Below are 26,966 nucleotides of genomic sequence, written 5' to 3' on the forward strand. Positions count from 1 at the left end.
TAATTTCCTTAGCGCTCAAGTGAGATATGAATTAAAGTGATAAAGGGGATGGCCTCCAACATCACAACAAAGACATCAGATAGTTCTCAAAGTACCTAATAAGTCTATGGATCACTTACTTACTTAAACTTCATGGAATCTGCATTCCACTGCCAGAAACAAATTGTTCCATCAGCACCAGTAGATGTGAGGTATCGAGTTGTTCCTTTTGTTGCTGGGCAAAACTAAAAATAAAAGTTAAAAAGAAATTTATGTGATACCTTGCAAGTTTATTGTGCAGTTCCCTGAAGCATACACCATCCAGAAGTACTATCAATCATTTTGCAAAAAACACTATATAAACACTTTCAGATAATCATACTGTATATACTCTAATATAGGATGAGATTTTTGGGCAAAAAAAAAAAAAGGCCCCAAAATGGGGGTCTTGTCCTATATTCGAGTAATCACCCAGTGACCACCCTACCCCCCTCCCGGACTTGTTGCAGGCCTCTGTCAGCCTGCCATATGACCTGGTAGGCCAGGACAGGAGGGATCCCTCCCGTCTTCAGTCCCAGCAGACTATTTTTTTACCCCCTCCCCCGTGTACCTTTTTGAATCCCTGGTGGTCCAGCAGTGTATCGGGCAAGAGCGAGCTTTCTGCACTCGTGCCCCACACTGAGCCCCTCCCTCCCTAGCTGGCTGCCTCAGATCTCGTGCCAGCAGCACACCCAGCAGGAGTGAGCTTTTCGAGGTCCTGCCGGTCTTTGTTATTTGTTGGATGGCAACGCCTGTTAAATCATTAACAGCTTATTATTATTCGAGGAGATTTGACTTTTGGCCCTCATAGACATTCCAAATAAAACTGTGTCATATGACAGGGCCACATGATTCTCTAACATACAATTTATTTGACCCCAGATCAATTTCCAAAAATTATTAATAAGAGGACAATAAAATAATAAATGCCAACATCTATTAGACTTAGAGCAATCCAATTTTTGTAAACGAACAGGGGTCCAGAGTGCTCTATGCAACAGGAAAAACCATGTTTGCCTCATTCCCTGAATGGCTGCCGCTAGTTTCTCACATCATTATAGACATAAAGACATTATAGAAATGAAGCATTTTACCCTATCCTTCTGAGAGTCTATAAAACTAAAATTTTCCTCCAAGGGTAGACAATGCTATTATATGCACTCCACATTTAAATGAAACATTCTCAATTGTTAGTAGGACTTATTCTTGATGGTCCTTCACTCCTTATTATCATTCGAGGAGGTCGACAGTAAAAGAGGGGTGGAGCCTTGATAAAGCGGTTCCCGCGAAACATGTCGGCTGTGACACTCTGTTTGAGTTAGACATCTCTAAGTAGAGACAACTGCAATATAAGCCAAGTAAATTAAATTATTTAAAGATTTAGAAAGTATAAGTAAATTTGAAGCTCTTTATAAAAGCTGAAATGATAAATTAGACCCAGTGACGATTTGTCACGTAAAGCTCAGAACAGTGATAAGTTTGAGTTCTGAGTGGTGACGCTGAGAGCCTAAGAAGATTTTTGTAAGAGGTCGCTAGCTGAAATAAGGAAGAAGTTCCTATTTCTATGAAACTTATGTTTATGAGATAGCCACCTGAAAATCTTTATGCTAGAGAAATACAAGATTGTGCATCAGACACGTCCACTTGCTCTGAACTACTGCAGCACTTGTGTGAGTAGTGTATTTCCTTTTATGTTCTTAACCTTTTGGAAATGAGGTTTAGTATGCAATATATTTTTTTTTCATGTACATTGCTTAAGTAATGCATTATTAAACATATTTTGAGCTTAATATTAACCTGGAGTCCTCTATACCCCAAAAATAAAAGCCCTGTTCCAGGCAACAGTGGTGAACAGAACATTTAAGTAACTTGGATAACAAGGGGAGGAGAAAGATGTTAGTAGCCCAATGCTCTCAGGCTGGATAAAATGGCAACTTTGAAATGATATGTGTGTATGTGGGGGGGGGTTCTAGAAAAATATAGCTTACAGAGTTCAAGTCAAGCTAATTTACATAAATTATTTTGCATTAATTTATATGGTTTGCATCTCATTATTATGCAGCCTAAGGAACCTTAAACTGAGGGGCATTATGGTAAAATAACACACCCTTAACATAAATTAATAACTACCCCGTTAGCACATTCAAAATTCATGTAGCATGCCCCTTATTTGATTCATCTTGTAAATGCAATTCTAGAAAATCTGCCAGTTATACGTGAAGTGGAAGTGCTCATATGTGTAGGCTGCAAAAGTTATAGTTATTTCTTTTTTTTCTGTAAAACGGTTATTCCCAGTATATATGTTTCCAAATACACCAGTAGAACCTTTATGTGTATTTTACAAAAGGATCCGTACTGAGTGCGACTTTTGTACAGTAAACATCCCAGTTTAGACGTTCCTTTCCAAATTTAAGACAACCTATATACAATTGAACTTCACGTGTAAGCTATGATGCATTTATCAGCTCTATAAAACACTACATTTTTCTTGAAGGCAAGGAATCTCCCAAGTCATTCCCAAAGTAGTTCTTTTTTTACCTCAAACTTAATTGGCAACAGAATCCAGTCCTTGAAGTCAAAAACAGTTTCCTTGGTCTTGGCTGTGGGGGCTACTTTTTTTCTTAGATTTTCATGCAAATGTTTGGTATTTTATGGAAACAATCTAATATAATAAAACGGTAAGCCGCGCATGCGCACTTCCTAAGTGTGCGTCCGTTTTCCGTGAGCTGTAGCTAGGAAGTGCGCATGGCGGCTCACCGCCTGCCCTCTCCGTCGCCTCCCGGCTCCAGCGGCGTGACAGTTTTCAAAGAGGCGCGGGATTGTTTCAACGCGAGATTGTTTCAACCACCAGCCGTTAAAGCTCCTGGCGCTGACTCCCAACGGTGGAGGAGAGGCAAGGTAGAAGAAGATTTCCGCTGCCCGGCACCTGAGTCCTTTGCCGCCCCCCCCTTCCCTACCGCGGCCCCGACTGGCGATTTAAGCAGCGTGTCCAGCAGTCTTCACACGCTGCTTCGGGCCCTTCTACTGCCCTGATTTGCTCCGGACGTGCCAGAGTAAATCAGGCCAGTAGAAGGACCCGAAGCAGCGTGTGAAGACTGCTGGACACGCTTCTTGAATCGCCATGTGTAGTCGGACCTGCGGGAAGGGGGGGGGCGGCGGCAAAGGAATCGGGCCTGCGTTTGTAGTTGCGAATGTGGAAGGGAAAGGGGGTAGAGGAAATAATAATGCTGTTGCACAGGGAACTGGTGTGGGGGGAGGGAAATGGAAGGGGGAGGGAATGCTGCTTTGGACAGACAAACAGACGGAGGAAGGGAGACAGAAAGACACAGGGGCAGGTGCACAGGGAACTGGTGTGGGGGGAGGGAAATGGAGGGGGAGGGAATGCTGCTTTGCACACACAGACAGAGGGAAGAAGGGAGACAGAAAGACAAGAAGAAAGACACAGGGGCAGGTGCACAGGGAACTGGTGTGGGGGGAGGGAAATGGAGGGGGAGGGAATGCTGCTTTGGACACACAGACAGAGGGAGGAAGGGAGACAGAAAGACAAGAAGAAAGACACAGGGGCAGGTGCACAGGGAACTGGTGTGGGGGGAGGGAATGCTGCTTTGGACAGCATTCCCTCCCCCTCCATTTCCCTCCCCCCACACCAGTTCCCTGTGCACCTGGACAGACAGACAGACAGAAGGGAGACAGAAAGACAAGAAGAAAGACACAGGTACAGGGAGATATACAGAAAGACAAACAGACAAAGGGGGCCAGGGACAGAGACAGACAGAAAGAAAAACAGCGGGAGTTGCATCAGGAGGGGTGAGGGATGCCGCAGAGGGAAATTTTCCAATGGGTGCAACTGGGCGGCTGTCGGGAACCTCTGATCAGGGGCAGAGCAAGGTAAGTGTATCATAGGGATAAGAAGGAGGAGGGGGGGAGAAAAAGGAAGGGACGCCTACTGCTGGACAGGGGGAGAAGGAAAGAGGTGCTGATGGACAGGGTGTGGGTGAAGAAAAAGGAACGGAGGCCTAATGTTGGACAGGGGGAGAAGGAAGTTGCTGCTGGACAGGGGGGAGGTAAAACAAAGTGAGAAGGGCTGCTGCTGCATAAGGAGAGCTGTGAAGGGGTGGTGGTGGACACAGGGGAGGTAAAAGGAAGGGAGAATGGACAGGGGGAGCAGGCAAGGGGTGGTGATGGACAGCCAAGGAAAAAGAAAGACAGAAAGAAAGAAAGCGGCTAAGGAGAGAGAGAGAGAAAAAAAGAAATAAAGAGAGACACACACACATATATTCTAGCACCCGTTAATGTAAGGGGCTATAAGACTAGTAAGTATATATTTGTGGATCTATCCCAATTAGAGATTTTTCTTCAAGATAAACCTTTGCTTGAGAACATCTTAGAAACTAATACAGTGGTTGATGATAATAAGAGACTTTAGATAGAATTGTTTCTGCCTGTCTGTTGAAATAGTAAAATTGAAAATGGTTGCCTGGTAATTTTCTTACCCTAATAAGGAACAAGATAGCCCCGATAATGTGGACTAAAATAGTGGAAAAATGTCCTCTTTGTTTTTGTTTTCTTTGCCTATATATTCATGATTTGCTTGTAATTTGTTATGAGATGTAACAAATGGAAATAAAGGAAAAAAAAAAAAAAGGTTTCCTTCACTTCAGTACCACCATTATCTCATCTACTGTGCACCATCCCTAATGGCTAACAATCTTCAGTACTGCTGTCTTACCTGTATGGAAGTAATTGAACCTGAATGGCCCTGTAGCACTGCAACTGGTGCACAGGTTCGAAGACACCAGACTCGGACTACCTTGTCACAGCTGCCAGCAGCAATCAGAGTGTTTTCATAGTTTACAGCCATGTCAGATATTTCAGCTGAATGGCCTCGCAATGTGGAAAGCAGACGCCCATCATCTGTTGCCCATATTTTCACCAAACAATCATCTGATCCCTAAGATTTGCCAAGGAATTGAGAATGAGATATTAATGCTTAATGAAAAAAAAAAAGTACACCCAATATATTTTGTAAAGATTGAAATATCTTCGTACTGTTTGTATAACTTTAGAGTTACCATCAAAGAAAAATACACAACACAGACACTAGTTAGAAGGTTAATAAAGGAAAAGACTTACTGATATCAAATAATTACTGAAGTATCAAAAGGGAATTATTCACAATTTTTATCTAAATGGCAAATTTTGTTGACATAATTTCTTCATGCTCCTCCGATACCATTAGTCTTGATTTGTAAGTATATAGGAATTTTTTTTAACTTGTTTCACACCTATCACATACCTAATCCATCCATCGCAGAAAAAGTCCAGAGCAAGACAAAGGGATCAAACTAGGGACTTTGGGTCAGATTCTATAAACAGTGACTAAGTGTGCCTACATTACAGGCGCCGCTCAGCGTGGTTGCAGTTATCAATCAACTGTTAGATGCCACTTACAGAATCTTGCGTAGCAGCACCTAGGCATTGCTAGGCATCATAGAGGTAGGCCCTGTATATTAGGCCAGGTTTTATCAGACCTAATTTACCGACACAACTCAAACACCTTGTGATACCTAAGTCAACCATACCTATTCTCTGCCCCTAACCACACCTACTTTTCAGGTAGACGTCATTAGGTGTTGAAGGGTACCTCCACTTAGGCGTCCTAAGAGTTCTGCACCGAACTCTTAATTGGTCATTTTAATTTTTTTTTTTTTTAATTAGCTGAAAACTGGCATGATGCATTTACCATGCCAATTAACGCCAATTTAAAAAAAAGATTGAGCGTTGATTCCAAAGTTAGGCGTGCTAGGCATCCTTGATTAGGGTGCCTAGCAGTGCCTAATGTAGGCGCCCTATAAAGAATATATCCCTTTGTGCATGGTGCACTAGCCATCTGTACTGTTAGGATGGCAGAGCTTGCAAAGTTCCAATGTCATTTCTTGATACATGATTTTGCACAAGTTACGGACCATTTACTCAATTTAAATGCATGAGTTGTGTAAAAAGCAATGTTACTTACCGTAACAGTTGTTATCCAGGGACATCTTGCAAGCATGTCTTGCTTGAAGAAACTCAGAAGTTTCGAGATGCCCGCACCGCACATGCGCCAGTGCCTTCCCGCCCGATGTACCGGGCGTGTCTCCTCAGTTCAGGTAGCTAGCCTGAGAAGCCAACCCAGGGGAGGTGGGTGGGACGTGAGAATAGCTGCCTGCTGTCCCTGGATAACAACTGTTACGGTAAGTAACATTGCTTTATCCCAGGACAAGCAGGCAGGTATTCTCACTAGTGGGTGACCTCCAAGCTAACCCCAATGGGATGGTGGGAGAGTTGGCAACTTAAGAGAACAAATTTTGTAACACTGTTTGGCCAAACTGTCCATCCCGTCTGGAGAAAGTATCCAGACAATAATGAGAGGTGAATGTATGAACCGAGGACCAAGTGGCAGCCTTACAAATCTCCTCAATCGGTGTCGATCTGAGGAAGGCTACAGAGGCCGCCATTGCTCTGACCCTATGGGCTGTGACCTTACAGGGAAGGGATAATCCAGCCTGGGCATAGCAGGAAGAGATACAAGCCGCCATCCAGTTGGAGATGGTGCGCTTCGATACAGGTCGTCCCAACTTGTTTGGATCAAAGGAGACGAAAAGTTGAGGAGCAGTTCTGTGTGGCTTTGTGCGATCCAAGTAGAAAGCTAAAGCACGTTTACAGTCCAGAGTGTGCAAAGCAGATTCCCCAGGATGAGAATGAGGCTTTGGAAAGAACACTGGAAGCACGATGGATTGGTTGATGTGAAATTCAGAGACCACTTTAGGCAAGAATTTTGGATGAGTACGAAGGACCACCTTGTCATGATGGAATACAGTGAACGGTGGATCCGCCACTAGGGCCTGAAGCTCACTGACCCGGCGAGCTGACGTGAGGGCCACCAGAAAAACCACCTTCCAGGTGAGATACTTAAGTGGAGCCTTGCTGAGAGGTTCAAACGGAGGCTTCATAAGATGAGACAGGACAACATTGAGATCCCAAACCACAGGAGGAGGTTTGATAGGAGGGTTGACATGAAAAAGCCCTTTCATAAATTTGGAAACCACAGGATGAGCAGACAAAGGTTTCCCTTGTAGAGGCTGATGGAAAGCCGCAATAGCACTCAGGTGGACTCGTATAGAGGTAGACTTGAGACCAGACTGAGACAGGTGTAGAAGATAGTCCAATACAGAAGATAGGGAAGCTCGCTGAGGTTCCGTGGCATTGGAAATACACCAGGAAGAGAATCTAGTCCATTTTTGGGAATAGCATTGTCGAGTAGCAGGCTTCCTGGAAGCCTCCAAGACCTCCCTCACTGCTTGAGAGAACTGGTGAGGAGTTATGTTGAAAGGAACCAAGCTGTCAGGTGGAGAGACTGCAGGTTGGGATGAAGTAGTGAACCTTGACGTTGAGTAAGTAGTGAAGGAAACACTGGAAGAAGTACTGGCTCCCTGCTGCACAGTTGAAGTAGAAGGGAGTACCAAGGTTGTCTGGGCCACCGAGGAGCAATCAGAATCATGGTGGCATGGTCTGATCTCAACTTGACCAGAGTCTTCTGAATGAGAGGAAATGGAGGAAACGCATATAGGAAGCGATTCCCCCACTCCAGTAGAAAGGCGTCTGCCTCGAGGCGGAGAGGAGTGTAGATCCTGGAGCAAAACTGAGGCAGTTTGAAGTTGTGGGGGGCTGCAAAGAGGTCTATCTGAGGCGTTCCCCACTGAGCAAAGATCTGATGAAGGGGTTTGGAATGGAGCGTCCATTCGTGAGGCTGGAGAAGACGACTCAATTTGTCTGCTAAGACGTTGTCTTTCCCCTGAATGTAGATAGCTCTGAGGAAGGTGTTGTGGCGAACCGCCCAATCCCAGACTCGAAGAGCTTCCTGACAAAGAGGGGCCGAGCCCGTGCCCCCTTGTTTGTTGACATAATACATGGCGACCTGATTGTCTGTGCGAATAAGGACCACCATGTCGTGAAGCAGATGTTGAAAAGCTTGGAGAGCATTGAAGATGGCTCTGAGCTCCAGAAGATTGATTTGATGGAGTCGTTCCGCACTGGTCCAGAACCCCTGAGTGCGAAGACCATCCAGATGGGCCCCCCATGCATAGTTCGATGAATCGGTCGTGAGAACTTTCTGGTGGGGAGGAGAGTGAAACAGCAAACCTCTGGATAGATTCGAAGAGGTCATCCACCAGAGAAGAGACTGCCGTAGAGCAGGAGTGACGACAATGTGACGGGACAACGGGTCGGACACCTGAGTCCACTGAGATGCCAGTGTCCATTGAGGAATTCTGAGATGTAGTCTGGCAAAAGGCGTCACATGAACTGTAGATGCCATGTGGCCCAAGAGGACCATCATGTGTCTCGCCGAGATGGATGGGCGAGAAGACACCGACTGGCAGAGTAGAAGGAGAGCATCCATGCGTTGAGGAGGAAGGAATGCTCGAAGACGAATGGTATCCAGAACAGCCCCGATAAAGGGGAGAGACTGGGTGGGCTGCAGATGTGACTTGGGGAAGTTGATCTCGAAGCCCAAACTCTGCAGGAAACAAATTGTAGTCAAGGTCGCTGAAATGACCTCTGGAGCCGACGGTGCCTTGATGAGCCAGTCGTCGAGGTATGGAAACACCTGAAGACCCATGTTCCGGAGTGCAGCGGCCACCACCACCAGACACTTCGTGAATACTCTGGGAGACGAGGAAAGGCCGAATGGAAGCACTCGATACTGCAGATGTAGATGTCCCACCCGAAATCTGAGAAACTTGCGGGAGGCCGGATGAATCGGGATGTGAGTGTAGGCCTCCTTGAGGTCCAGAGAGCATAACCAATCGTTCTGCTCGAGGAGGGGATAGAGAGAAGCAAGGGTCAGCATGCGGAACCGCTCCTTGACCAAAAACTTGTTGAGGACTCGAAGGTCCAAAATGGGACGCAGATCGCCCGTCTTCTTCGGAACCAAGAAGTACCGGGAGTAGAACCCCCGGTTTTGCTGATCTAATGGCACCGGCTCGACGGCCCGAAGCCGAAGAAGAGCCTGAGCCTCCTGGAGAAGAAGAGCGGTCTGCGTTGAGTTGGAAGGATACTCTCTTGGCGGGTGGTCTGGGGGGACCCGTTGGAAATGAAGAGAGTATCCCTCTCTTACGATGGTAAGGACCCAGAGGTCCGTGGTGATTGTCTCCCATCGATGACAAAAATGATGGAGACGACCCCCGATGGGAAAAACGGGGGGAGGCAGAACGAAGTCGGTTATGCTCCCTGGAAGAGAGTCAAAAAGGCTGAGTAGCCTTGGGTGCAGCCGGCATCTGAGGCTTCTGCTGAGGCTTCTGAGGAGGCTGTCTCTTTGCAGGCTGTCTCGCAGGAGGAGTCTGTCTCGGCTGATAACGCCGCTGGTAAATCAGAGGCGGCCTAGAGGGACGAGACTGCTGAGGTTTAGGCTTAGGCCGCAGAATAGACTGGAAGGACTTCTCATGGTCCGAAAGCTTTTTAGTAACAGTCTCGATAGACTCATCGAACAGATCCGCCCCCGCACAAGGCACATTAGCAAGTCTGTCTTGGAGGTTCGGATCCATATCAATGGTACGAAGCCATGCCAGGCGACGCATGGCGACCGAACAGGCCGCAGCACGTGCCGAGAGTTCGAAGGCATCGTAGGAGGATTGCATAAGCTGCAGGCGTAACTGAGAAAGGGTCGCCACCACCTCTTCAAATTCGAATCGAGCTTGAGCATCGATAAAAGGGATGAACTTGCGGAGCACCGGCAAGAAGAAGTCCAAATATGAAGAGAAGAAGAAATTGTAATTGAGCACTCGAGTCGCCATCATCGAATTCTGGTAGATACGTCTACCAAATTTATCCATCGTCCTCCCTTCACGGCCTGGTGGTACTGAGGCGTAAACCTGGGAGGGATGAGATCGTTTGAGGGAGGACTCGACCAGAAGTGATTGATGAGAAAGTTGCGCCCCCTCAAACCCTTTGTGATGGACGATGCGGTATCGAGCATCCAATTTACTGGGAACTGCAGGGATGGAATACGGTGTCTCAAAACAACGCATGAAAGTCTGGTCAAGCAGTTTATGCAGAGGAAGGCGAAGCGTCTCCGCTGGAGGGTGAGGCAAATGCATGGTGTCCAGATACTCCTTAGAATATCGAGAACCAGTGTCCAACGTCACATCTAAATCATCCGCCATTTGTCGAAGGAAGGATGAAAAAGATAGTTGGTCCGCCAGCGCCGGCCGGCGAGACGGACTAGAAGAAGTGGAAGCCTCCGGGTCCAGAGAAAGCTGAGAGCGGCAAGGAGAATAGGAGGTAGATGGTTCCTCATACTCCGGTCCCTCAGGCGGGGATAAATCTGACGAGGAGTATCCCATATGCTGGATCTTCTTTTGCGGGGACACCTCCGAATGACGTGAGGAGTGTCGAGATGAGTGTCGAGATCGATGCCCCTCCCGGTGACGGGATGGGGAACGAGATCTTCTGTGCATCGCACGATCCCCCGAAGCCTCCAAGGAATGGATGGGACTCGATGCAGTGGATCGCAGAGGTGGTAAGGATGCGGACTCACGCAGCGCCACCCAGGTCTGGTATGGAGTGCGGAAGAACTCTTCCTGCGATGCAGTATGCCCAGGACTTCGACTATCAGGGGCTGACACAGCACTCTGCTGTCGAGGGGGCGTGATGGGCTCTAATGGCGGCATATCACTAAAGGAAGCCCGCCTAGAAGCACCCGCCGCCCTCCGCCGCTCCTCCTCGTCGAGCAGAGAGATCGTACGACGAGGAGGAGGGGGAGGGGGCGGACCGCCCCCCGGGGTCGAGACCGGGAGGTCACCCTGAATGGAGGCGATAAGCCGGGGTCCCATAGACTGCATAAGCTCGACAAACTGAGCTTCCAGCAGGGATCGCAGCGAAGCCGATATGGAGGGATCCGCACCGAACGGGGGTCCTCCAGCACGGTCTTCGCGCTCCTTTGTGGCCAAGTGCTTCTGCTTGCCAGCTTTAGGCACTTTGATGACCACCGGAGGGACAGTGGAAGGCGGTACCTGAGCCGAGGAGACGGGGACAGGCACCGATGCTGAACCTGAGGCAGAAGTCGGAGTGAACGATGCCGGCTTCACGATGCCAGATGCAGGGGTTGTCGATGCAGGTTTCGAACGAACCGGCGAAACCGCAGTAGAAGTTGAAGCAGACGGCTCTTTGGCAGACTCCATCTTAAACATCGACTCCCAAAGTAAGCAGCGCCGTTTGAACGATCGCGCAATGAGCGTGGAACAAGGCCGGCACGATTTCGGAACGTGTTCCGGACCAAGACACTGAAGACAGCGTCGATGCGGGTCCGTCAACGAAATCGCACGCTGGCACTTGCTGCACTTTTTAAAACCGGTGATTGGCCGGGACATAGGCCGGAAAATCGTCGCCGCTAGGTCGAAGGCGCTCGGCCTAAGCCACGAGGCCGGCCCGGCCGAACCGCCGGAAGAAATAATTTTAACTTTTTTTTTATTTTTTTTTTTTAAATACAACGTAAAATTGAAAGAAATCAAATAAACAACAAAACGCGGTAGTAAAGAAGGCAAATATACTGAAATTCAGTCAGCGCAGAATGAAGTGAAACTTCTCAGCTCCGCGGAAAGAAAAGAACTGAGGAGACACGCCCGGTACATCGGGCGGGAAGGCACTGGCGCATGCGCGGTGCGGGCATCTCGAAACTTCTGAGTTTCTTCAAGCAAGACATGCTTGCAAGATGTCCGTATCGGGGCTCTGTCGGATGACATCACCCACTAGTGAGAATACCTGCCTGCTTGTCCTGGGATAATACCCTTTCTTAACAGTAGCCACGCTGATAACTTTGCCCCTAGAAATAAACTATATATATGAACCATTTAAACAAAACTACTGCCATAAGAAGTTTCCGTCCCTATCTTTTTAGCAAACATAAGCAGTTTCGGCCCATAGCTGGTATTCCATGGTTTGCAAAACTATTGGAGCTTGAAGTATATAAACTGCTTTCAAAGTATGTAAGGAATTTCGATGTTCTGCATCCGAATCGACACAGAATTCATGCTCTCCATAGTTCAGAAACACTGTTGTTATCTTTGGTAGCTGAGATTAGAACCTTCCTCAGCAAAAGAAAGGATGTGATTCTTTTGCGATTTGATATTTCCGCTGCTTTTGGTTCAATAGATCACGGAGTCATAGTTTTTAGGCTAAATAAGTTAGGCATTGCTGGAACTGTCCTAACATGGTTGACTGAATTTTTATGTAAACAATAAAACAGGGTGCAGAAGGGTAAATTCTCCACAAAGCTCACCTCTCTCTCATTTATTATTCAACATATACCTAAGATCAATTAGGAGACTACCTAACTTCTTTAGGTCTATATGTACTGTCATATGCTGATGACATCTTTCTGCTATGCCTAGCACTTAACACATACTCCAATACGCTTGAATCTTTATCAATGGCCATTGATGTGGTTGACACTTGGGCTACAGATAATTTCCTCAAATAAGAAAACAACTAAAATCATCTGGTTCAGCAATTATGAAGCCATCCCTTGCAAATGTTTCAAACTTTCTACTGGTGAAACTCTCCAAATTGAAAATAAATCCAATACTTGACTATGAAGAAACAGGTAAATTTCCTCGTTAGGAAGGTATTCCACAGGTTACGCCAGTTACAAAGTATTAAAATACAGCCAACACAGATCTTATGTATTTTGAGTATTTATGAGATATATCTAATAGATACACAATAGTTGTGTGAAATTGTGTACCTGTTCCACTTTTGTATGTATATCTTAAAATATCATTAGACCACACTAACTTTTGCATCATAACTCAAGCTATGTTGTTGCCTCTAATTGGCTACTGTAACTCACTATACGAGGGCATCATTAAGAAGCTTCAGAATAGAAAACAGCTTTTGCAAAATATGGCAGTCAGAATGATTAGAGGACTGGAAAGATCTGACAAAATAACCCCTACCCTGCGTGAGTTACACTGGTTACTAGTACAATACAGGACCAAATCCAAATTTGCTGTCATCTACTTCACAACACAGGCTCCTTGAGACTTAATATCCTACATTCAAATATATCAAATCTACAAGACATAAAGATTGCTTCTTTCAATACTTAGAAGCTAAAATCTGGAATGATCTTCCAATGGAAATTAGAACTATACCTATTTACAGCTTATTTCACATATGGGCCTCTTTTAATCCATCATGTTTAGCATTAATATTTATAATTTCAAGTCTTTTGTTCTTATTCATAGTTTGTAAATTTTTGCAATCCTTTTGTAAACTGCTTTGAATCTAGTAGGAGATATAACGGTATATAAGACACCATTAGCATGTGGCTCATAGGTATAAAATAGAACAGTGTTTCTCAACACGAGGTACGCGTACCCTTGGATGTACGTGGCCTGGCTGCTACCAGGAATCTCTCCCTACCTCCCGCAGGGGATCCCTGCCTGCCTTCCGCTGCCCGCCTGCTTCACTACCTGCAAAGCCGACCCTGCCACCAAGCCATAGCCGATACGCTCCAAACTCCCCCCCCCCCCAGCAGCAACTTCACGTAGGGACAGGCCACGGCGCGTGCAGGACTCACATGCTGCATGCAGTCAACCCACAAGCCGTCAATTCTTATGTCGGAAAGAAGGTTCCGAGTCAGCCAATCGCTGCATGGGCCCGGAACCTTCTCTCCGTCAGAACTGACATCAGGAGGAAGGCTTGTGAGCCAGCCATGTGCAGCATGTGAGTCGCTGCACACACTGTTGTGACCTGTCCTTGCGTGGAGTTGCTGCTTGGGGGGGGTAGAGCATGTCGGCTCTGGCTTGGTGGTAGGGGTGGTGCAGCGGGTGGGCAGAGAGGAAGGCATCCCCGGAAGCGCAACTTCAGTGGGGGAAGGTAGGGATCCCCAGCGGCACCTGCGGCTTCTGTGGATGGGCCAGCTTCGGGAGAGGAGGGGGCACGAACTCTACACATGGAGGCACTAACTTGGGACATAGGAGGGAGGGAATAGAAAGGGAGAATTGAAGGGCATGAGTGTGTGAGTGAGAGATGGTGCACATGGGGAAAGGAAGAAAGGAAAATTGGGCATAGAAAGAGAGGAGTGAGGTAGAAATGCATGGGGAATAGAAGGATGAGATGGAGAAATGTTGGATATAGTGGTGGAGAGGGCAGATTGAAGGGGATGCAAGAGGGAGGAATGCTGGACATAGTGATGGAGGGAGAAATGTGGTATTGTGCTGGAGAGGGGTGATAGAAGGAGAAATGGGCATGGGGCTGGTGGATAGTGGTGAAAAATGCTGCACATGATGAGGGGGATGCGAGAAGGAAAAATGTTGGCTTTGGCAGAAGAGGGGGGTAGGAGAGATGCCTGGATCTCTCAAGACAGATGGACAGTGAGAGAAAGAGAGGGAGACATATTGCCAATAGGGATGGAGGAGAGAGGAAGAAAAGTTGGACTCATGGAGGGACAAAGAGAAAGAGAGAGGGAGAGAGATTGGTTGTGGAAGGGAATGCGGTCCAGAGGAGAGGAAGCGTGCAGGAGGCAGAAAAGAAAGAAATATAGGAAATGCAACCAGAGACTCATGAAATCAACAGACAACTAAGGTAGGAAAAATAATTTTATTTACAATTTAGTGATCAAAACGTGTCAGTTTTGTGAATTTATATCTGCTGTATATATTTTGCTCTATATTTGTCTATTTTTCTATAATTGTTACTGATTGCATATTTTAAAGTCATCTGCCTTGACCTCATTGAAAAAAACCCCAAATATAAATGATAATTAACATTTTCTGTGCTTACAGTGTGCTTTGTGGGTTTTTTTAAAAAAATTTGTAGCTACCATTATGGATTAATAAGATTATATTGTGTGTATATGAAAAATGGATGGAAGAAATTGCGTTACAATTAGTGCTATTATTATGAGGGTGGGGTCAGGGGTGAACTTGGGCGGGTCTGGGGCGGAGCTTGGGTGGGGGTACTCAGTTGGTATTTGTTAGGCTTAGGGGGTACTTGACTTGAAGAAGTTGAGAATCACTGAAATAGAACATGCAGAATTTACTGTGCACTAAACTTTAGTAAAAGGGCCCATAGTCCCATAAACCATTCAGTAATCTGATTTTATTGCATCATCTTAGTTATATCTCTGATTTATCGGCGACTCAAATGTTCCATATAATTTTAGAAATTAAATGAAAATAAATACTTAGTGCTACACACTCCAATTAGCAGTTCAACTTAATCTACTTTCTTACATAAGTATGTCAGGCTGCTTATAAATTTTGAATGTTCCTATAAAAGTGAATAAAACAATGTTTTTATTCAGTCCTATGATTATAGGAAATTAGATGCTTACTGTAAATATTCGCCTTCCAGTGCGGTCGAAGGTTACACAATATACTGATGATAAGTGTCCCAAAATCCTCTTATGCATCTTCATGTGTTGATAAGAAGATGTTGGAAACAGATGACTGAAGCGTCCAAATCCCGTTAACTGCCTGGCAGAAGTGATATTCACTAAAGAAAAAGAGGGATTGCTTGACTACAATTCCTACAAAAAAATCTAGGCAAATTTTCAAACATGCATATGAGAAATATTATAGCAGCAAAAACCCCAAATCAATCAAGAATATTCTTTCAGGAATCCTTTACACACTTCTCCCTAACACTTCAAGAGGCAGATGGGATTTGGATTTAGCACATCCTTTTCAGCATTAGCATAATCAAGTCACATTCAAGTATGGGAGGTATTTTTCTATCCCCAGAGAGTTTACAATCTAAGCTTGTACCTGAAGCAACAGAGGGTTATGTGACTTGCCCAAGGTCACAAAGTGTCAGTGAGATGTGAACCTTGGCCTCACTAGGCCTCAGCCTGCTGCTCTAAACGTTAGTTTTCTGAATGTAAATGCCCAGATAACCTATCACAATTCCCTCTTAAACACCAGATCCAATCTGTCATTCTAGTTATGATGGGTTATGATATCACAAATGCTGCCTTTTCCAATCACACACACACACACACATACACAAACTACTGTCATGTCATCAGTGATGTTGTTTCAAGTACAATTACTCTTAAAGCTTAAAGGGAATTACAAGGAAGAATAGGAGGCGTGTAGACTTCAGAAACATCACACAATGGTATAAACTCATTTTTAAATATGTAGCTGTTACAACACTGGCTGTCACTTATAGGTTTACATATATTTACTTACACTTATGAGAAAAAGAAAATATAGCCAATAAAATCCTTGGGTACAAAGCTCCAGAAATTAAGACATACCCCCTGTTTTACGAAGTCGTGCTAGCGGCTGCCATGTGGCAACGGCCCCGAAACCCATTAAATCTCTATGGGCTTCAGGTCCGTTACCGCAGCGCAGCTTCGTAAAACAGGCCCATAGTGTATTTTTTTAAAAACTTGGCTCATCATAAGAAAATAAGTAACTCATGTTCACAGCCATTCTCAGAAAACAAAGATTACTGCAAATGTCTCAGATGGAGAAAAAAGTTTAAATATATAATTGCTAATTTTGCAAATGATAGCAACATTTACCTATATTCGGTGGCTTAGCATAGTTCACAGGTAGTTCAGGAGGCCGGCCTCTGTGTAGGGCTGCAAAAGCCGACCCCTTCCAAAGTGTGTACCTGCAGTCTAAAGTAAGAATAAGCAAAAGTCAGGCAAAACTGAAGAGCTTCTTCTACAGCACACTTCCTCAGGAGCGTCAAACTTATGTGGCCAAAAATGACTGTTCTCATATGGTCCTTAGTCATATGTGCTTAGTGGGATGCATACGTATAATTTTATGGCTGCATAATGCAGAAGTGATTCACTTAGAAGACAACCCTGCAAGAATCTGTGTGTAGGCCATTGGCATAAAGTATATTAAAATGAACATTAATGAGACTATAAGCTATGTAGTCCCAAAACAGAGAAGTACACAAAAGACTAAGGTGAACACAATACTAAAGTAGAACTTGAATGTCAGGTCTGTGGAAGGGTTAATTGAGAGGACTTAATGTCAATTTTTTTTTTCTGTGAGCACAAGTACCTGCAACTTTTTTTTTTTTTATAATTCTTTATTCATTTTCATATTTTACATGAAGTGTACAAAATATTGAATTACAACTAATGAATACACAATATCACTTTTATATCTATTACATAATATTCTAAACATATTTTTATCCCCTCTCCCACCCCCCACCCTTCAAGTACTTTCCAATCACCTTATACATATTGTATACCATATTATAACATGTTATGTAAAATTATTTTCACTACCCCCCCTCCATGTGTGCCATAAAGAAGACAATGAAAAGAAGAAAAGAAGAAGAGAAATCCTACTATTCATTCAGTACAATACTTTGTCAATGGCCCCCATATTTTTATAAATTTAGGATATGTCCCTCTTTGTATTGCTATTGCTCTTCCCATTTTGAATATATGACAAATTGTATTCCACCAAAATGTATAATTAAGGTTACTATGATTCTTCCAGTTATTGGTTATATGCTGAATGGCAACCCCTGTCATGACTAGTAAAAGCTTGTTATTTTCTGGTGAAATTTGACTTTTTTTTCTCATCATCATTCCAAATAACATTGTATCATATGATATTGCTACATGATTTTCCATCAATTTATTAATATGTGGCCAAATTGCATTCCAAAAACTTTTAATGTAGGGACAATGATACAGTAAATGATCCAACGTCCCAGGTTCCAGGTTACAGTGCCAGCATTTATTGGACTTAGAACTATCTAATTTTTGCAAACGTGTAGGGGTCCAAAAAGCTCTATGTAATAAAAAGAACCAAGTTTGTCTCATAGATGCTGACACTGTACATATCATTCTCCAAGACCAAATTAGTGGCCATTGAGATGCAGTAATTTGATGCTTAATCTCAATGCTCCAAATGTCTCTTAGACCATTTTTTGGTTTTTTATTCAAATATCCAGATATTAATTTATACCACAATGCAGCTTGATGCCCTAGGAAGTCTGCTTGGAAGCATAAGAACTCTAAACTATATTGATTATTCAATGTTTTCCATTCAGGGAACCCAACCTGAATGGCCTGCTTCAATTGTAACCATTTAAAACTTTGTTTTTTACTAAGACCAAATCTATGTTGCAATTGTGAAAATTCCAGCAGTTTACCTTCCGAAATAACATCATTCAGAGATCTAATGCCTGCAATAATCTAGTCCTTCCAAAGGATTTGAGCTCCGCCAATTTTAATCTTGGAGTTTATCCATAAAGACTGATTAGTTGACTTGTTTATTGGGACAGGTGTTAATTTACTAATAAACCTCAACGTTTTCCAAGTATCCATTAATATCTTATTTTCTCTGTATCTTCTAGGCATGTTGATACTTGGAAGATGAACTAAATTTAAGGGCATAAGGCGCCATTCCAAATATAACCAATCCGGTGCATTATCTATCAGTTCTGGGAGGATCCAATACATACCCTGACGTAAAATATAGGCTTAATGGTACCTATAAAAATTTGGAAAATTTACCCCTCCCTCCTTAATTGATTTTTGCAAAGATACCAAAGCTATTCTATGCGTTTTACCAAGCCAAAGAAATTTCGTTAAAATGCTATTAAGCTTTTTATAAAAGGACCCCTGAAAATAAATAGGTATCATACTCATTTGATAGCAAACTACAGGCAAAATCATCATTTTAATAGTTTGAACTCTCCCCCACCAAGAAAGATGTAACGGATTCCATTGCTCACATAACTCTGTAACTCTTTTCAATACAAATTTTTCATTTTCTTTTACTGTATCTTCAATTGTATTTTTAACTTGAATGCCAAGATATTTAAATCCTTCTTCTTTCCATATGAACGGAAAAGCGTCAAATAATCCTTTTACACAATGAACATTTAAAGGTATAAGTTCAGACTTACTCCAATTAATTTTATAACCTGAAAATTTGCCAAACATATCAATTAATTCCAATAGGCAAGATAAGGTAGACTCTGGATTCCTCAAATAAAGTAAAATATCATCCGCATAAGCCAAAATATTTTATTCCATATCAGAATATGGAATACCCTGTATCCCCCTTCCTTGCTGTATTGCTAACAATAAGGGTTCTAATACAACATCAAATAACAAAGGAGATAAAGGACAACCTTGTCTAACTCCCCTCTGCAATTGAAAACCATCAGATATCATATTATTAATATTTAATCTTGCAATCGGGAAGCTATACAATGTTTTTACCATTTGTATAAATCCAGAACCTATACCAAACCATTCTAAAGCCTGATACATAAAATTCCATTCTACCCTATCAAACGCTTTTTCTGCATCCAAGGAAACTGTAAAAGCCGGTTCATCCATTTTTTTTGATAAATTTAACATATGAAACAATAATCTAGAGTTATTAGAGGAATGTCTTTTAGCAACGAAACCCGTCTGATGCGTGTCTATAATATGTGGGAGAGCTTTGGCTAATCTCAAAGCCAAAATTTTCGCCAAAAGTTTATTATCCACATTTATTAAAGATATAGGCCTGTAGTTTGAAACCAAAGTAGGATCATTATTTGGCTTAGGCAAAACAATTACTACTGATTCAGCCATAGTACCTTTAATATCACCTTTTATAAGTTGTGTCTGATATAAATTTAGTAAATATGGGGAAAGGACATTTTGAAATGTTTTATAAAATTCTACTGTATAACCATCACCACCTGGAGCGGATTCAACTCTAAGAGATCTCAATGCTGTTTCTAATTCTTTTAATGATATAGGTTCATCTAAACTCCGTTTTATATGATCAGGAACCTTAGGTCCAATAATTAAATCTAAAAAATTTTTACCATCTTTTTGCCTCTCCAAATAAGGCTCGGAAGAATACAGGTCCTTATAAAATTTTAGAAAGTTTTAAAATTATATCCGTTTGATTGGTTATTATACCATTATCATCTTTTATCCCATTAATGTTAGTTCTTCTTTTTTTTGTTTTAAGATAATTTGCCAATAATCTTCCCGCCTTATTAGAATTTCCATAATACATTGTCTGTTTGGAAAACAAGTCTCTTCTTATCATTTTTTAAGCTAATTCATTATATTTACCTTTTGCTTTCAAAAGAGCTTGTAATACATCATGTTCCCATTTGCTTACCAATTTAGTTTCTAATATTTTAATTTCTTTTTCTAACTCTATATACTGCTTTTTAATCTGTTTCCTAACAAAAGCCGAATATGATATAATATGACCTCTCATAGTCGCTTTAAAAGCGTCCCATACATTTTCAATAGATGTATCTTCCACTAAATTAATTTGAAAGAAATCACTAATTTGTGTTTTAAAATTTTCCAAAAATTTTTCATCCACAAGCAATGCATTATCAAATCTCCAAAGAGGTCTTCTATTTTCTAATTGATCTAATTGTAAATCTATCCATACTCCCGCATGATCCGAAATGATAATGGGATCAATGGAAGCCTTAATCACTTGCTGCACCTTATGTGATGAAATAAAAATATAATCTATTCTTGAAAATGATTTATGAACCTGTGAACAAAATGAAAATTCCTGATCATTAAAATGAAGAATACGCCATATATCCTTCAAATCACATGATTGAACCAAATTATCTAAACCTAAAGATTTTATACTTTTACCTGGTTTTTTATCCATTAATCCGTTACAGCATTAAAATCTCCAGCCACCACTAAATTAGAAGCAGCCAGTGGTAACAACATGCTCTGCAATTTTTTAAAGAATTCTGATTGATTCGAATTAGGGGCATATATATTGAACAACGTCAGGGTATTACTTCCCATACTCATAAGAACATGTAACCATCTTCCATGTGGATCCGAATTTACTATCTTAAAATTGGCCATACACTTTTTATTTATAAGAACTACTACTCCTGCTTTTTTACCTTCTGCTGGAGCAAAAAAACATTCTTTCACCCACCCATCCGCTAGTTTCTGTGATTCCTTTATATTAAGATGGGTCTCCTGCAGACAATAAACATCCGCGTTTTGCTTCTTTAAAAATGATAATACCTTTTTCCTTTTGATTACATGATTCAGGCCATTGACATTAATAGAAAATATCTTAAAAGACATAATATATTTTATACTTCTCATCATAATCTTCCTCTTCCCTTCTTCCATAACTAAGATCTAAAGAACTTCTCCCCATGGCACACATTCTTACCCCTAAATTACCCAATCCCTTATTAATCTTTTCCTTAATCATCCTAGTAATATCTTTAATACCCACCTTCTTCCCCCCCCCCCCCCCCCCCCCAATATAATGACTGCTTAAGGACACACATTGGACAGTAATCCCAACTTCCCCCCTCCCCCCCAGGCAACCAATATTTATTAATAACCCTTTTATCCTTTATTGAGACAAACTCACTACCTCTCCACAATATATCTAATTATATCTCTCTTCTAATCATAAAACCTTTTTTTTTTTTTTCCATTTTAAAGTAATTAATTTCTCTATCTATTATTTAACCTTTAGTCACATAACCATATTTATTTCCTAACATTCCATTAATGCATTTTTATCTTTTCATCAATCTCTAATTCATTCCCCCAACATTTTATTTCATTCAAGAAAATTCTATCATAGTCATATATTTAATAAAAAGTATCATTTTCCTATATCTTATATTATCTAATCCATCTTCTCCTATCCTCCTTTTAATATCCAACAGCAATTATCCATATCTTCATATATTTCTGTTAAAAAAAAATTTTCAATTTTATAAGTTTTTATCCTCTATTTGTATTTAAACATTTTTATTTCATTTTCAAAATAATTTTTTTTCTTTTAATATATTTCCTATTCTCCAAATTAAATCCAATCTTTTTAAAACTATATTATCACAACATCAATCTTTACATTCCTTCAGCTACCAATAAATTCTTATGTATCTTTCTTTTATATTATTCATTTTCCTTTCCTTTACTTGCATTTAAATATCATATAACTTTTCCTTTCTATCATTAGTCCATTCTGCAATCTTTTCCTTATTGTCCTTTCATTCTTTACTTTCTTCTTTACTGACTTATTAAATAAACTGAACTTTCATATTTATTTCTTATCTCCATCCATCCACTCTTAAAGACTTTTTGACTGCCAATTGTCATTCATTTTTTTTTCTTTTTATAATATCCTTTTAGTCTATCAGTCCTGCTTTCTTCTTCTTCACATCTATTTATTTTCCTATTCATTCTTCACTTTTCCTTTTGTGTTAATTTGTCCAGTCCTTTAATCCTTCTTGTTCATTCTTTACTCCAGCCATCCATCTTTCAGTCTCCCAAATTTCAGTCTAATAACTTCACTTTAATGTCTTTCCAGTCCATCCTTCTTTCTTCTTTACATTCTTTTATTTTCTTTTTCACTTGTCCATTTTTATTTCATGTTCTTTGTTGCATATTCCTCTTTCTCCAACAAACAAAAGTCCCATAGTTCTTTATATTAAATTTTTTGTTCAATATCCACCAATCCAGTCTTAGTATTTATCCCTTCATTTCAACATCCATTGTGCTAAAATGACATAGGTTCTGATTTTGAAAGAAAGGTCTTTAGTTTTTCCGGGTCAACAAAATACAAAGATTTATCCCCACAAGATACCCTCATTTTTGCTGGGTAATATAACCCATACTTATATCCTTTTTCCTTTAATTGAGATCTCAGATCAAGGAATTTCTTCCTAATATTTGCTGTATTTTTAGCAAAGTCTGGTAAAAACCATATTTTGGATCCTTTATAGTTTAAGTTTTTATCTTTTTTGGCAGCATTTAAAATTTCTATTGCTTGTTGGTATCTTAACATCTTGAATATTAATGGTCTTGGTCTCCCTAGATTTTCCAGACTCTTTATTGGAATCCTGTGTGCCCGTTCTATTTCCAAAGGCTGTTTGAAATCCAACTGCAATAATTTAGGAATTAAATTTTCTAAAAACTGTATTGCATTTTTCCCTTCCAAATTTTCCTGTATTCCAAAAAGTTTTATAGTCTTTCTTCTTCCACGGTTTTCATAATCTTCCAGCTGACTTTTCAATTGAATTATTTCCAAACTGTCATTTTTACATCTTTTTCCTTCACATTCTAAGCCCTCCATTTTAACTTCTAACTCCGTTGTTCTTTTATTAGCTACTTCCATTTGTCTGTGTATATTCAGGATTTCTTCCTTCAGTTCTGCCATATTACTCACAGTCTCTGTCAGCATTTGTTTGATTTGCCTCAGTTCCCCCATAACTTCAGCTTTGCTTAACTCCTCCGATTCATCAGCAGAAAGCGGAACCTTACTCGGGGTAATTTGATCCTGCTTCTGCCTTTTCACCGCTCCTCCGGTTTCACTTTTACTCTGTCGGGTGCTCGCCATGCTCCCGCTGTCCTCTCCGATGTTTTCAGCCGAAAACAGTTTAAAAGGAAAATCTTTATTTATTCAACGGTTGCCCAGGTAAGAGGAGCGCTGCGATCACATGACCATTTTGTGTGCGCGCTAAGCCACGCCCCCAGTACCTGCAACTTTTAAGACAGAATGGGAGATGAACAAGCCATGTGCAAATCTGACCAGACTAAAAATTTTTGTTTTTGCGCATGTACCAGAATGTTGTTCTGTGCACGAGGATTGACATCACTACAATTCTATGTGCATGAAATTTTTGCGAGGCTGCTATTTAATATTCCAGCACATACACAAATGTGTGCTGATGCTTTCATTTTGCTTGGACATAAGAACATAAGAATTGCCACTGCTGGGTCAGACCAGTGGTCCATCGTGCCCAGCAGTCCGCTCACGTGGCGGCCCTTAGGTCAAAGACCAGTGCCCTATTTGAGTACAGCCTTACCTGCATACGTTCTGGTTCAGCTGGAACTTATCTAACCCTTTTTTGAATCCCTGGAGGGTGCTTTCCTCTATAACAGCCTCTGGAAGAGCGTTCCAGATTTCTACCACTCTCTGGATGAAGAAGAACTTCCTTACGTTTATGTTTATATGGAATCTATTCCCTTTTAACTTTAGAAAGTGCCCTCTTGTTCTCTTCACTTTGGAGAGGGTGAACAATCTCTCTTTCTTTACTAAGTCAATTCCCTTCAATATATTGAATGTTTCAATCATGTCCCCTCTCAGTCTCCTCTTTTCAAGGGAGAAGAGGCCCAGTTTCTCTAGACTCTCATTGTACGGCAACTCCTCCAGTCCCTTAACCATTTTTGTTGCTCTTCTCTGGACCCTTTCGAGAAGTACTATATCATTTTTCATGTACGGCGACCAGTGTTGGATGCAGTATTCCAGGTGGGGGGCGCACCATGGCCCAGTACAGCGGCATGATAACTTTCTCAGATCTGTTTGTGATCTCCTTCAGTACTAGTTACCTTCGGCACAGAACCTTGTACGAATGTGTCCGATAGGCTTATACTGATTTGTGCACAAGTTCTGCATCCTTTGAATGTGCCTAAGATTAGCTTACTGCTTTAACAAGCAAAGTTTTCTCATTATGTTCTTGTTAGAAGCATGCACTTAGTCTTCAGCACACAGCTGTAACATGCAGCTTTCTGCATCAACCTTTCAAATATGTTAAATGAAGTTGCCTGAAAATGGCCAACAGCTACACTGATATAAAAGAAGGATCTTTGCAACAGAAAAGTTGTCAGTGCTCTCCCTGAAACAATCAACAAGTCTATGCTTCTGAAGCATCAATAGCAAATCTTCCATACACCTCCACAATACCTCTAGTAAATCAGGATTCAGGGGTTTGAGAAACCTGCAACATCAGAACTAAACAGCTACAGTCAGGCAAGTTACCAAAGGCTTACATTAGCAAAGTTTATAACTAACAACTTAGTATGCTGATTTTTAGCCCACTGAACAACTGCAGGATTTTGGGTATAAAAATGGCAATAAAAATGCATGCCCTGATAACAGCAACCACTCAGGACAAAATTCTATATATGATGCTGAAAAAAATTCACATTTTTCTATAAACTATGCTCAGAGTTGGGCACCATTTATAGAATAGTGTTTGGCACCAGGATCTGCACCCAATTTCAGGCATGAGGATTTGCACCAAGTAAAACCTGGTGCAAATTCTCACACCTAAATTACATGCAGATCACCTTTATTCTATAAAACTGTGCGTAAATTCTAGAAATGCTGCTGATCTGCCACATGGATCCCGGCAGCTAAAGATGCATGCACAAACTTCAATTAATGCCAATTAGTTCCAATAATTATTAGGACTTGGTTAACAGTGCTAATTGGCTCACTCAATTGTATGTGCAAATTCGGTATGCGGCCATATTTACATACTGAATTCTGAATGCCATATACAGAATTAAGCCATCTATCTATAAATCCCCTATCCATCAGTTTTCAGTAACACTATACAGATAAAAAGACAGTTCCATATAACTGAGTGTCCATATTTACATGCTCCTTGCAAGTATAAATTTACAGAATACTAGCAGTTAACGTGTGCTAGCAGAGTGCCTAAATACTATTCTGTAAGGGTGATCACAAGTGGCACAGCATGTACATTAAAGGGGGGGGAGAAGAAATATAGCCAGAGAATAAGCGGGGCTCCCACTCTCTCTCTCTAAAAACCTACTGCCCTCTTGTTTTTATACAAGAAAATTCAGAATATTAGGACTGCAGAGTAGCAATGCAGTATTAACCTTGTGTGATGCAAACCTGTCTCCCCATAACTCACTTTGCATAGCTAATATATTTTGCAGCTATGTAAGGAATTTGGACTACATGGTAGTAAGATGCAAGGCTACAGTGAGCAATTGGCCTAGGCCTCCATGCTACAGCAGGCTTTCAAGTCTGCCTAAACCACACAGCCTGCTGCTAGGCCTTGGTGCCTCCTTTTGCGCTGGGCTCAGTATGTGTAACTCTCACCCTGGTAAGATATTACCTTTTGCTGTTCTTAATAGAGATTGCCGGCCCACTCCAAGCAAGATCTGCACCCCAGGAACGCTTTGTGGGATCTCTTTGTCTAACAGAGGACCAATTCGTTCACATATTCTAAGTAGGTAGTCTGGAGGGATATGTGCATTGGCATCCACCTAAAAAGAAAACAAATCCATTTAGTTTCCAAAAACCAAAACAGTGACAAAATCGAAAACATACAGTTGGACAACAGTTGTATCTTCCTGTGCCTTATTGTTAGCATAACACATGGAAAATTTTGTACAAGTTGCTTCACAATAGTTGTATTAGCTCGTATATAAAAATCAATAAATAAAAATATCAGCCCACCCTCCATAGATAAAAAGTTTTTTTAAAACTATAAAAAAATTAGGAAAAAGAAAATCCTGAATTCTCTACAAATCAGACTACGGGCTCTTCATGTGAACAGGACTACCTAGATTCATTCTGGCACTTATGACCTATCTTGCTCCATCATCAGCATGAAGCTAAAGTGCAGACAAGTTTTCATGCATTAGTTACAAAGATTAATGCACATTAACTGCAAAGTTTGTGTGGCCAGCGTCTGCCCTGCCGTTATTTATTTAAACATTTACTATACCACTATAAACTGTAGAACCAGAGCTAAGCAGTTTGCGGACTAATGAAAGTAAGGAAAGAAACACCACATACATGAGAGGAAAGGAAGGAACACAATTCCAGCATGCAAACAAAATAAACAAATAAGGGAGTAGTAGAAATGGAGGCGAGGAGAAGAAAGAAATCAGAGAAGGGGAAAGCACTGTAGGAAATAAACCAACAGCAAAAGGGAAATGCCCATTAAATAAAAAACAGCCACATCTTTATTACCATGTTGAACTCTTTAAGGGAAGTCAAGACACATATAGAGAGCAGTAAGGCATTCTAGATGGATGAAGCTATAAAATAGATCGCTCGCTGTCTATAGTCTCAAAGTAAACTTGCTTTGGACTTGGAAGAACCAGTTAATGGTAGTTCAGAGAA

At 41.6% G+C, this 26,966-nt stretch overlaps 1 protein-coding gene across 6 annotated transcripts in view; it reads right to left on the reverse strand.

Moving 5' to 3' along the window:
- BRWD3 (bromodomain and WD repeat domain containing 3) overlaps nt 1-26,966 on the reverse strand; it is a 286,770-nt gene that overhangs the window by 241,753 nt on the left and 18,051 nt on the right. For 5 of the 6 annotated variants that reach the window (XM_033944590.1, XM_033944589.1, XM_033944588.1 and 2 more), the window contains exons 5-9: nt 25,951-26,101; nt 16,592-16,690; nt 15,395-15,555; nt 4,748-4,969; nt 124-224 (exon numbers count right to left, since the gene is read on the reverse strand). In XM_033944590.1, the coding sequence (XP_033800481.1) occupies nt 124-224; nt 4,748-4,969; nt 15,395-15,555; nt 16,592-16,690; nt 25,951-26,101 (734 nt within the window). Of the gene's footprint in view, nt 1-119; nt 225-4,747; nt 4,970-15,394; nt 15,556-16,591; nt 16,691-25,950; nt 26,102-26,966 lie in introns of those variants that run through there. The other variant, XM_033944593.1, reaches the window with a different exon arrangement.

This window comes from Geotrypetes seraphini, chromosome 5 (assembly GCF_902459505.1).
Source record: "Geotrypetes seraphini chromosome 5, aGeoSer1.1, whole genome shotgun sequence".
In the NCBI taxonomy this organism is placed as follows: domain Eukaryota; kingdom Metazoa; phylum Chordata; class Amphibia; order Gymnophiona; family Dermophiidae; genus Geotrypetes; species Geotrypetes seraphini.